Source organism: Aotus nancymaae, unplaced genomic scaffold, assembly GCF_030222135.1.
Source record: "Aotus nancymaae isolate 86718 unplaced genomic scaffold, 86718_ANA_hifiasm-v0.15.2.pri h1tg000059l, whole genome shotgun sequence".
In the NCBI taxonomy this organism is placed as follows: domain Eukaryota; kingdom Metazoa; phylum Chordata; class Mammalia; order Primates; family Aotidae; genus Aotus; species Aotus nancymaae.
This window is the reverse complement of record NW_026988473.1, coordinates 13,089,131-13,101,800: the sequence shown is the minus strand read 5'-3', so window position 1 is coordinate 13,101,800 and position 12,670 is coordinate 13,089,131. Positions and strand designations below refer to the sequence as shown.

Genomic DNA, 12,670 nt, shown 5'->3' with positions numbered 1-12,670 from the left:
AGTGTATTTTCACACCCATAACTTTTTTCCTAGCTTTGTCTCTCTCCTACTTACTGGTTCTTTTCCATTGCATTCTATCCTATCCTTTTATACCTCTTAAATTTATATTTTGCAAAAAAAAACTTTAAGTAACCCCTAAATTGGACAAATTATTCTTTTTCCTTGATAAAGAATATACTTTTATGACTTTCTTATAATTTTTCACTAAAACACATGTTACTTTTTTTGAGAGATTTTATATTATAGTTCTATACATATTAATTAGTATTTTTAATTTAATAACCTTAAATTTTAGTGAAAACCTAGGAAGCCAGAAATCTTCAATTATCTGTCATATCAGTATTTTATACAGAAAAACTTTTATAATTTTTAGAAACATATTTTTATGTATAATAGTAGAATCAAATCTATTTAGTCTTTTTATATTATTTAAAAATCCAGGAAAAGAAACATACATTATGGTCAGAGTTTTGTTTTATCTTATAATCTTATTTGGAAATGACTCACACATTTAATGAATATCTATCTTTTCATTCAATATAACATAACGTTAAGATTTCAAATTACATGAAAACTATATTTACAAACATTTACCTCATTTCTATTATCTAATTTATTCAATTTTTTACAGTTTACAGAGATTCATTATGAATATTGAGATATGAAATAAAGCTAATCATAATTTCTAGTTATTTTCCTATTTTTAAAGCTTATGAATATCAGCTATTCACCTAAGTAGAAATCTTAAAGATAAATACATGAATAATTAACTTATAACTTAGAAGATACAGCTATTTTTGCCAAACAAACATTATTAAACTAGTCTTAATTACAAAGAGCTGCACAAAGATTATTCTATTTTAGTCTGGATTTATAGTTTTATAACCTTTGTGTCAAACCCCAACACACTAAAACATCTAGCAAAGACAAATATAAAACTTCGACCAGTACATCTGGGCAAAAACACATGTTGACAATTTTGAAGATATTTACAGTTACATTTTATTGATAGTTTTCAAACCATATTATTTATTAAAGATTTACGTAAGTCATGTGAACTAAAAAGTGGATTATTATACATTTTATATGAATGTTCATTTATCTAAGCTAATGTGAATAGAATTTCTTAAGAAATTTTTTGCCAAGAATGCCAGATTTTACCATGTAGAAACATGCAACATGTTTGTACACATAAATACACCTAAACACATATGTGCACACACAAATAAAGATGTGATAGCTTTAATCAATAAGTAATCTAATGAAGGCTGCAAACCAAAATTTGGGGTGATGCAATTTATACAGTAGTTTTGTTTTTTTCTTGTTTGTTTGTTTGCTTGTTTTTCTTAGCCTCTTTAATATTTCTATTTTATTTATTCAGTCTCAAATGAGTTTAGGGTTAAATTTTCCATTGTTTAAATTTTAGCCAGGACTGGTTGAATTGTATTAGGAAACAAAATCTCCAAACAGTGTTGAACTAGTAACAAATCTATCCTTTTTTTTTTTTTTTTTTTTCGCATGTCTATTCTGCTTAATTAAGAAATGAAGGCAAGAAAGAATTTTAGCAGGATTTGTCAGGTTTTTGGCGGGGACTAGGGGATTGGTCTTTGTGTGGCAGAAAAAGCAAATATTTTATGCCAGACAGAGATGCCTTATATTGTTCTGAGTTCAAGATTTTGACCTGGTTAGACCTGAGAGCCTAACATTAATGTGTATATATATATATATATATATACATACACACACACACACACACATACACACACACACACACACATATATGTGTGTATATATGCCACAGTAAACTATATGCATATTCGGGAGGTAATGGGAAAAAAGTTGTTTTTTTATTTAAGTGAGAATTATGTGATTATTTTGAAATAATAATCCTTGGCTACAAAGATAGATGACAAGGGTGATGCCTGGTTTTTGTTGTTGTTGTTTTGTTTTGTTTGTTTGTTTTGCTAAAACATGCAGACAATTTTTATTTATCACAAATGTTAATACTTATATTTGCTTGCAGAACAGAGTCACAGAGATATATGCAGGCAAGGTATTAGTAGGATTCAAGGGTTTAGCACATATATATGTGTGTGTATATATATGTGTGCATATATAAAGTACTTTTTATAGATTACTAATTTTTCAATAAATTATGTCTTCACCATAAACAAATTTTAGTCAGGCAAACCTAAATTTACATTTTCTAATGATGCCTAGGTTGTTGGTAACCATGGAGCTCTTGTAATTTGTGAAGCTATTAATTTAAAACCCCTTTAAGACTTTTTTTAAAATCTTGACTAGAATGCCATAAGCAGTGAGTTTTATGTCAACCCCAGTAGAAAAGTCAGCAAATTCAAAGTGGGCAGTAAGAAAAAAAAAAAGAGAGAGAGAGAGAGAGAACTTAGAAGGTTCTAAATGTTAGCATGACAGTTGCAGGTCTTTACAAACAGTTTAAATAAACATTTGAGCTCTGAATTTTTCTTGATGTAGCATTGCTTATCAATTTTAAAGTATGCATAAGTATGGGTCATAAAATTTGGCTAACTGGAGTCTCAAAAACCTGTTATGCCTTTATGTTTAAAAAACCCATTCTGTTTCTTACTCATCTCTTGAGAGCAAAGAAATTCCTACCATTACTATCAGGAAATGTCAGGAGTTTAGACCAGGGTTTTACATGGTAGCAATTGCACTAATGGCTTTTAATTGGCCTTTCTGCACCCACCATTTAGAATGTATTTTTGCTTTCAGAATAATTTTAGAAAAAAACAAGGGAAAAGAATCAAATCAAATCAAAAGAAACCAAGATAAGAGTGTTCATAAAAATTTCAAGCTCAGCATACGAATCAAACAAAATATTAAACTAGGCACAGAGATCAAAAGTGAATTCACCAGAAAAGACATGCCTCTTAGATAGAATGTAAATTCTGTAGAACCAGAGTACTCAATCCAGAAAGACAGGTGTCTTTACACCAAAAAAGATTTACCACAAAAGACAAAAAGTCTTTTATCACCCCAGGAAGGATGCATGGTCCCTTATTAAGGTAACTATATAAAAAACAGATCCTAACTGGTATCAAAAAGCCTTTACTGAAAGAGGCAGGCTCAGCCTAAGAGAAGACTCATTAGGGCAGAAAAGTGTGCCAAGGAAGTAAAGTGCAAAAGCCTCCAGTGATCACTGCACATCTGTTCAAGAATCACCAATTTCATTCAATCGTTATCTTTTTCAGGTTCTAATTCTGACACCACATATGTCAACCTAAATAACAAACACAGAGAGGCTATCTAAAAGAAAAGTAGATTTATCTGAGGATAGAGTGTTGCCATGGGAATACAAATGCCACAGTAAACTATATGCATATTCAGGAGGTAATGGAAAAAAAAGTGTTTTTTTAAAGTGGGAATTATGTGATTATTTTGAAGTAATAATCCTTGGCTACAAAGATAGATGACAAGGGTGATGCCTGGTTTTTGTTGTTGTTGTTTTGTTTTGTTTGTTTTGCTAAAACATGCAGAGAATTTTTATTTATCAAAAATGTTAATACTTATATTTACTTGCAGAACAGAGTCACAGAGATATATGCAGGCAAGGTATTAGTAGGATTCAAGGGTTTAGCACAACATCTAGTACACAGTAGGTTGCTCACTAAGGACTTGTCATATTTTGCTCAAATGCCAAATTTTGGTACAGTAGATTGTCAATTAGTCATTTCTTATATAGATGCCTTTTTGGAAAGTTGTCATAAAACATTTTACCAATTAAAAATTTCAGTTCTTTTTTTTTTTTTTTTATCATAGTTCAAGGTCAGGTAGTAGGGACCCGCTGCCCCCTCCCCTGCCAGACAACAGAATAGTATTCTTATTAAAAGTTCCTAGAACCAAGCAATTCCGGCATGCGAATTGAGACAGGACATACCTAGGAAAATGAGAAACTGTAGCCCTCATCTAGAGATAATATATTTCATCACTGTTGCTCCTTGCAGCCTGCAGGTCCTCTTCAGCATCCTCTCCATTAAACCCATTAACATGCAGAATCCTCATCTGCTTCACCATGTGCTTTTACCAGGTTCTCCGGCACCCAGCAGTAGCAGATGGGGTGCATGGCCCGGTAGATACCAGTTGGACAGGCAGCTTCTGGGCAAATGTCCTTGCAGAAATACTTTTTGTGTAAGGTTGTGATGACCTCTGTGCGAGGATGTGGTTTTTGCAGTCTTTCATGATAGTTTTATCAGTCATACAAGCGTGAGAAACCTTCTTAATTGCCTTCTCTGGCTCTTTTTGTCACTTTTTAAATTATGTCTTATGTATGTATGTATTATAGAGACATGGTCACACTGTGTTGCCCACACTGTTTATGAACTCCTGGGCTCAAGAGGCCCCCCCCACCTCAGCCTCCCAAAGTGCTGGGATTAAAGGAATGAGCCACCATGCCCAGCCATATTTGTCACTTTTTTTTTTCTAACATGAGTTATTTCATTTTGATTCTGACAACTTTTATAAATACAACTGATATTCGTTTTAGCATTTCTCAACATAATCTACAGACAATCCACATTACAAACACTTGGACTGCTTTAATGAAAGCAGATTTTTGGGGGCTCACCTGCAGCCTGCTGAGTTAAAAACACTGGGGCATTCTTAGGTGCAAAGAATTTGAGAACCACTTGTTACTTTAGTGTTTGTCACATGCTAGGTATTGTACATAGTCCTTACTTAAGTAAACTCCTTTATAACAACACTAAGAAGTGATAAATCATCCCTATCTTACAAGTGAAGAAATTTACATTGTTGACTAGTGATGGAGGACTTGAATCCTCAATCGTTGAAAGACAAATGCTTTTTCCAGGATATCCCATCTGTCTCTAGTGTGAGCAGTCAGCTCTGATATCTTAGGCATGCTTCCTAAACGTCATGACATATGACATGCAATCTGTTGCTCAGATGAAAAACACTTTCTTCACAGACACTCCATTTGGGAAAGCAAATATTTGGTTAGGCTGACTATATTACGGAATGATTTCTTTGTTTGTCCCTGCACCTGTCTTCAAAAAACACAAATGACCTGGGATTGCTTGTGCCACAAAATGCATGTGGAATATCAAGCAATTCTTTAATGGTTTTAGAGTGTAATGACATCATTAGAGGACACCCAGAAAATCAATTCTCTTGACTTGTTTCTCTTTTGAGTCAGGGTTACCCATTTGTTTATTTTGTAAATATTTATTGTATGTCTATTATATGCCAGGTACTATTCTAGGCAGTGGAGGTATGATATGTAACATGCAAAGGAAACAAAAATCCGTGCTCTCACAGAGTTTATCCTGCTGGCTTCTATCTCTACTTCACCCCAGTAACCCAGTGATAAAAAGCAAGTTGACAGCTGTATTGCCACAGGTAATTCGACCACTTCAGAATGTTTTCATTATTTTGTATTTCTTTACATAATTCCTGGAAAAATCTATGAAGATTCACAAAGTAAAATGCAAAGTTTTGGGGTGGAGTCTCCATAGATGAGAACATCTTTTAAAGAGTGTTCTTTTTTATTTTATATTCAATATGTTTTATTCAATTATTGTCATTATACTTTTTGATATGAAATTGTCTAAAATGTATCCAATGGAAGGTTCTTCAAGCTAGCTTCGGGGTCCTTTTAACATGTCCCTATAATTTTTTAATATAAGTTTCTGCCACAAGATGTCCCAGACTCATCTTCTCCATTCCTTAATCCAAACCTGGGTTAGCCATTTCTTCAAGGAGTTTTTGGTCCTTTCAGTGGAAAAATGGTATTTAGTTACCAAAACTTGTGCATCATGTGTGCTCATGGCTGCTGGTTTTTATTTTTCTTTATTTTTATTGTTATTTTACTCTTAAGTTCTGGGATACATGTGGAGAAGGTGCAGGTTTGTTATATAGGTATACATGTGCCATGATGGTTTGCTGCACTTATCAATCCATCATCTAGGTTTAAATCCTGCATGCTTAGGTATTTGTCCTAATGATCTCCCTCCTCTTGGCCCCCCACCTCCCAACAGGCCCCAGTGTGTGATGTTCCCCTCCCTGTGTCCATGTGTTCTCATTATTCAACTCCCACTTATGAGTGAGAACATGTGGTGTTTGGTTTTCTTTTCATGTGTTAGTTTGCTGAGAATGATGGCTTCCAGTTTCATCCATGTCCCTGAAAAAGACATGAACTCATTCTTTTTATGACTGCATAGTATTCCATGGTGTATATGTGGCACATTTTCTTTATCCAGTCTATCATTGATGGGCATTTCTTAAGTGTGTGGTTGCATGTTTTGTGATCACAAAGATCAGAGGACTGCTGGATATTTAATATGTAGTAGACAAGTATGAATACATCCTGCATTTATACAGACAGCCCTATGCAAAGAAAAATGTTCCATTTCTTTCATCCAGACTCTCAATGCATATTTGTACATTAGAAAGATTGTTATAATTACATGAGTTTGAAATCCACTCTACAAAGAAAACTTATATTTTGCAAGGTTCTTCTATATAATAATTTAATAAAACCAAAGAAAGATTGTCATATATTTTATTTGGAACTTTGTCAAGACTTGACCAACTTGTCAGAAAAATATCACCAATGTAAATGTGACTCCTGATATTTGAGTCACCAACACATTTATGATGATTCTATATGTGTCGATTTTACTCTCTATATCTCACCAAGTGATCAAGCATTTATATATGGAAATTCAAATTATTTTATAATGAATCCTATGTTATAATTATTACATGTAATAATTGTATTATGAATTATTTTTCTTTTATATCTCTTTTACATTAGACAAGATAGTTTACATATACATACATACATATGTTTATACTTAGGTTACATTAACTATACATATTATTTCAAGATTCTAAAGGAAGTATTTCTAAATGTTTGTTTTACAAGAAGATTTTTCCAATTTAATAGCATTCAGAACTATTTCTGTAGATAATATCAACTTGGAATAACTCTTTTTTTATTGTGTTTTAGATTTTGGGGTACATGTGAAGAACATGCAGGATTGCTGCATAGGTACATACATGGCAATATGGTTTGCTGCCTTCCTCCCCATCACCTATATCTGGCATTTCTCCCCACGTTATCCCTCCCCAACTCCCCAGCCCCCACTGTCCCTCCCCTAGTTGCCCCCCACAGACCTCTGTGTGTGATGCTCCCCTCCCTGTGTCCACATGTTCTCATTATTCAACACCTACCTATGAGTGAGAACATGCAGTGTTTGATTTTCTGTTCTTGTGTCAGCTTTCTGAGAATGATGGTTTCCAAGTTCATCCATGTCCCTGCAAAGAACACAAACTCATCATTTTTTATGGCTGCATAGTATTCCGCGGTGTATATGTGCTACATTTTATGTCCATGACTACTTACAGAGACCAAGAAATAATGCTGAGTCTCAACATTTTATACGCTAAAGACCATAAAGACATCACACATTTTTTTACTTGGCAGAAACAGATAAATTCATTGATTTTTACCCAAGCTTCACCTTGATTCTCAATCTGATTCCTTCCCTGAGATTTAAGATAAATGTACCATAGACTCCTGCAGAGTAACTGAGAGGATAATTTTTTCTGTGATTGTGGAAAAATACATCGTTACCATCTTCTAAACCATAGGAATCTTCCCAGATCTCACAGGCACTGAACAATTTGTCCATCCACAGCTGGGAATAGGAAAAGGATTTTTTTCTCCCTGGGTCTAAATTTGATTAACTCTTCCTAGTTTGTTTTTATCCCATCATCTAGTTTTATTTTCTTATTAGCATTGAACATTAATTGACACTGTACTTATTTGTTTTTTACATATCTATCTCTTCTAGAATAAAAGCTCAGTAGGATAGGAGTCAGCCTGTCATCTTCACTGCTATATCCCACTGTCTGGAACAGCACATGAGACTCAATAAAAATTTTGTTCTTCAAGTAAAATTAATAACCATATTAATAGCATTAAGGCTTTCCTGTTATTAAATGCATTTTATCACAAGAAATATAGTGAAGCTCAGAAAACTCCCACCACCTGCCCAAAGTAGCCAAAATTCTTCCTTAGTGTTGATGACATGTCAGGTGCTTAGCATAGAAAATGCCGTCATTTGGTATTGGTTGAGGCAATTAAACTCTTTTCTACTCTATTTGTAGGTGCAGTATCCATAAGCCATGGAGAGGAGCAATCACACAGTGACTGAGTTCATCCTGCTGGGCTTCACCACAGATCGAGGGATGCAGCTGGGACTATTTGTGGTGTTCCTGGGTGTGTACTCTCTGACTGTGGTAGGAAATATCACCCTCATGGTGTTGATTTGTAATGACTCCCGTCTCCAAACACCCATGTATTTTTTCATTGGAAATCTGTCGTTTCTGGATCTCTGGTACTCCTCTGTCTACACCCCAAAGATCCTAGTGACCTGCATCTCTGAAGACAAAAGAATCTCCTTTGCTGGCTGCCTGTGTCAATTTTTCTTCTCTGCTGGGCTTGCCTATAGTGAGTGCTACCTGCTGGCTGCCATGGCTTATGACCGCTACGTGGCCATCTCCAAGCCCCTGCTTTATGCTCAGGCCATGCCAAGGAGATTGTGCATCTGTTTGGTTTTATATTCCTATGCTGGTGGTTTTGTCAATGCAATAATATTAACCAGCAATACATTCACATTGGATTTTTGTGGTGACAATGTTATTGATGACTTTTTCTGTGATGTCCCACCTCTGGTGAAGCTGGCATGCAATGTGAGAGAGAGCTACCAGTCTGTGCTGTGCTTCCTGCTGACCTCCAATGTCATCTCCCCTACAGTGTTCATCCTGGCCTCTTACCTCTCCATCATCGCCACCATCCGGAGGATACGCTCCACCCAGGGCCGCCTCAAAGCCTTCTCCACATGCTCCTCCCACCTGATCTCTGTTACTTTGTACTATGGCTCCATTCTTTACATCTACTCTAGGCCAAGTTCCAGCTACTCCCTCGAGAGGGACAAAATAGTTTCTACCTTTTATACTGTGCTGTTTCCCATGTTGAACCCCTTGATCTACAGTCTGAGAAATAAAGACGTGAAAGAAGCTCTGAAAAAATTCTTCAAGTCAGCATAATCCAAAGTCTGAATTGACATAAAGTTCTCAAATCAGTGCTAAGTGATAACAAACTGCTCAGAGAGGTTGCGGAACTGGATTTTTGTATCTTTTTTACCATTGAACAAAATTCAACAGGAAAAATTTTGTTTCTTTGCATTTTTTGTTTGTTTGTTTTGATTTTGAGATTAGACTATAATATATACTACAGAATTGTAGATTCCATTCGATATTAATACAGTTTTTAAATATCAGTATCTTCGATTAATGCAAAATGAAAGAGTAATACTTCTGGCATCCTAAAGTAAAATTATATTTTACTTTGTTTTTTCCCCTAATGTTTTTCCTACATAGAGAGTATTATGGAGAAGAAAAGAAAACATAATATGGATCATTAATATTTGGGGAATACACCCCAAATCCTTCTAGTCAAGTACTCAAAAAGCTTCCTTTTTGATAGAGGCATAAGGAATGTTAAGATTATTTTGATACAAAGAGGTAGGACATGTTAGAAAATAAATGCAGCTGAACAGAAAGATGAGAAATGTCAAAGCAAAGACAGATGAAATGGCTACAACTATTTGTCATAAATTTTTTAATTTTAATTAATTTTGTAAATATGCTCATTAAAGCAAATGCTATAGCCTTTCATTAACCAAGTGATAACATCTGAGCTGCAAGCTTCTGATTTGAAAAATGTTGGGGAGGAAGATTCAAGATGGTCGATTAGGAGCAGCTCAGGATTGCAGCTCCCCGTGAAAGTGCAGAGGGTGAGTGGACGCCGCATTTCCAGACGGATTTTTATTGCCCACAGACCAGGAGATTCCCAGGTGGAGGAGCCCCACGGGTCACCAGCGTGGCTGGTTTGGCTGGCGCAGCTGCTTTGCCCAGCATGGCTGCTTTGCCGGTGCCCTGTGGCGGTGGTTCTCCATACAAAATACACAGGTCCGGGCAACATTTTAGCTTACAATTGGAGCTCCAGGAAGGCAGAGTCACCCATTCATCTGATTGAAAAGGAGACTGAAACAGGGAGCCAGGCCAGGAGATTCCCGGGCAAAAAAAATGCCACAAATCTCAGTGCCGCTTTTTCAGCCGGTGCAGTGGGTTGCCACACAGGAAATCACACAGATCCTGGCACCTTTTCAATGGGAGACTGGAACACCTGGGAGAGAGTCAACCGCTCAACTGAAAAAGAAGGCTCTGAGGCAGGGAGCCAGGTGCTCAGGCTCGGCTGGTCCCACCCCTACAAAAAAACAGCAATTGTAAATGCTCTGGGTTGAGAATTTCACAGCAAGCACAGCTGAACACAGGAAGGTCCAGCTCTGTGGGGGAGGGGTGTCTGCCATTACCGAGGCACTCCACCACTATGGAGGTAGGCCGCCATTGCTGAGGCAGCCCACCGTTGCTGAGGCAACCCGCCACTACAGAAAGACTCCACCATTACAGAGGTGGGCCAGTTTTGTCGAGGCAGTCCTAACTACACCCGTATAAACAGGACTGCAGGGAAATTCACACGGCATCTGGGTGGAGCCCACAGCAGCTCAGCAAAGCCTCTGCAGGCAGACAGTGACTAGGCTGCCTCCTCGCTGGGCAGGGCAGCCCTGATGAAAAGGCAGCAGAACAATGGAAACTGATAAATAAAGCCCTAACTACTCAGAACAGAGCACCTCGGGAAAAAAAAAGGGGGTTTATGAGTTCTGCTGCAGCAGACTTAAATGTACCTTCCCAGCAGCTCTAAATAAAAAACGGAGATCACAGCTCAGCACTTGAGCTCCTATAAAGGACAGACTGTCTCCTCAAGCAGCTCCCTGACCCCCATATATCCAAAGAGTCACCACATAAAGGAAAGCTCAGATTGACATTTGGTGGTTATCCTTCTGGGAAAAAGATAGCAGAAGAAGAAACTGGCAGCAACCCTTACTGTTCTGCAGCCACTGCAGGTGATCTCCAGGCAAGCAGGGCCTTGAGTGGACCTCAGCAGTCCTACAGAAGAAGGGCCAGACTGTTAGAAGGAAAACTAAGAAACAGAAGGAAATAACTTCATCATCAACAAACGAGATGTCCACTCAGAGACCCAATCAGAAAGTCAACAACTTCAAAGACTACAGGTGGATAAATCCACAAAGATGGGACGAAACCAGAGCAAAAAGGATGAAAGCACCCGAAACCAGAATGCCTCTCCTCCTACAAGGGATCGCAACTCCTCACCAGCAAGGGAACAATGCTGGATGGAGAATGATTGTGATGAATCAACAGAATCAGGCTTCAGAAGGTGGGTAATAAGAAACTTCTGTGAGCTAAAAGAACACGTTCTAACTCAATGCAAAGAAACTAAGAACCTTGAGAAAAGATTTGATGAAATGCTAATGAGAATAGACAACTTGGAGAGGAATATAAATGAATTGATGGAGCTGAAAAACACAACACAAGAACTTTGCAAAGCATGCACAAGTTTCAGCAGCCGAATTAACCAAGCAGAAGAAAGGATATCAGAGGTTGAAGATCAACTCAATGAAATAAAACGAGAAGGCAAGATTAGAGAAAAAAGGGTAAAAAAGAATGAACAAAGTCTCCAAGAAATATGGGACTATGTGAAAAGACCTAATCTACGTTTGATAGGTGTACCTGAATGTGACGGAGAGAATGAATCCAAGCTGGAAAATACTCTTCAGGATATCATCCAGGAAAACTTCCCCAACCTAGCAAGGCAGGCCAATATTCAAGTCCAGGAAATACAGAGAACCCCACAAAGATATTCCTCAAGAAGGGCAATCCCAAGGAACATAATCGTCAGATTCACCAGGGTTGAAATGACGGAGAAAATGCTAAGGGCAGCCAGAGAGAAAGGTCGGGTTACCCACAAAGGGAAGCCCATCAGACTCACAGCAGATCTCTCTGCAGAAACCCTACAAGCCAGAAGAGAGTAGGGGCCAATATTCGACATCCTTAAAGAAAAGAACTTTCAACCCAGAATTTCATATCCAGCCAAACTAAGCTTCATAAGTGAAGGAAAAATAAAATCCTTTGTGAACAAGCAAGCACTCAGAGATTTCATCACCACCAGGCCTGCTTTACAAGAGCTCCTGAAAGACACTAAACATAGAAAGGAACAACCAGCACCAGCCACTCCAAAAACATACCAAATGGTAAAGAGCATCAACACAATGAAGAAACTGCATCAACTAAAAGGCAAAACAGCCAGCTAGCATCAAAATGGCAGGATCAAATTCACACATAACAATATTAACCCTAAATGTAAATGGCCTAATTGCCCCTATCAAAAGACACAGACTGGCAAATTGGATAAAAAGCCAAAACCCATTGGTGTGCTGTATCCAGGAAACCCATGTCACATGCAAGGATACACAAAGGCTCAAAATAAAGGGATGGAGGAAGATTTACTAAGCAAATGGAGAGCAAAAAAAAAAAAAAAAGCAGGAGTTGCAATTCTCATCTCTGATAAAATAGACTTTAAAGCAACAAAGATCAAAAGAGACAAAGAAGGACATTACATAATGGTAAAAGGATCAATACAACAAGAAGAGCTAACGATCCTAAATATATACACACCCAATACAGG

General features: G+C 37.2%; 1 protein-coding gene across 1 annotated transcript; it reads left to right on the top strand.

The window, feature by feature from the left end:
* Window positions 1-8,187: 8,187 nt before the first annotated feature.
* On the top strand, window positions 8,188-9,111 carry LOC105733785 (olfactory receptor 9G19). Its single transcript, XM_021676482.2, has one exon. The coding sequence runs from the start codon at window positions 8,188-8,190 to the stop codon at window positions 9,109-9,111; it is 924 nt and encodes a 307-aa protein (XP_021532157.2).
* Window positions 9,112-12,670: the final 3,559 nt, after the last annotated feature.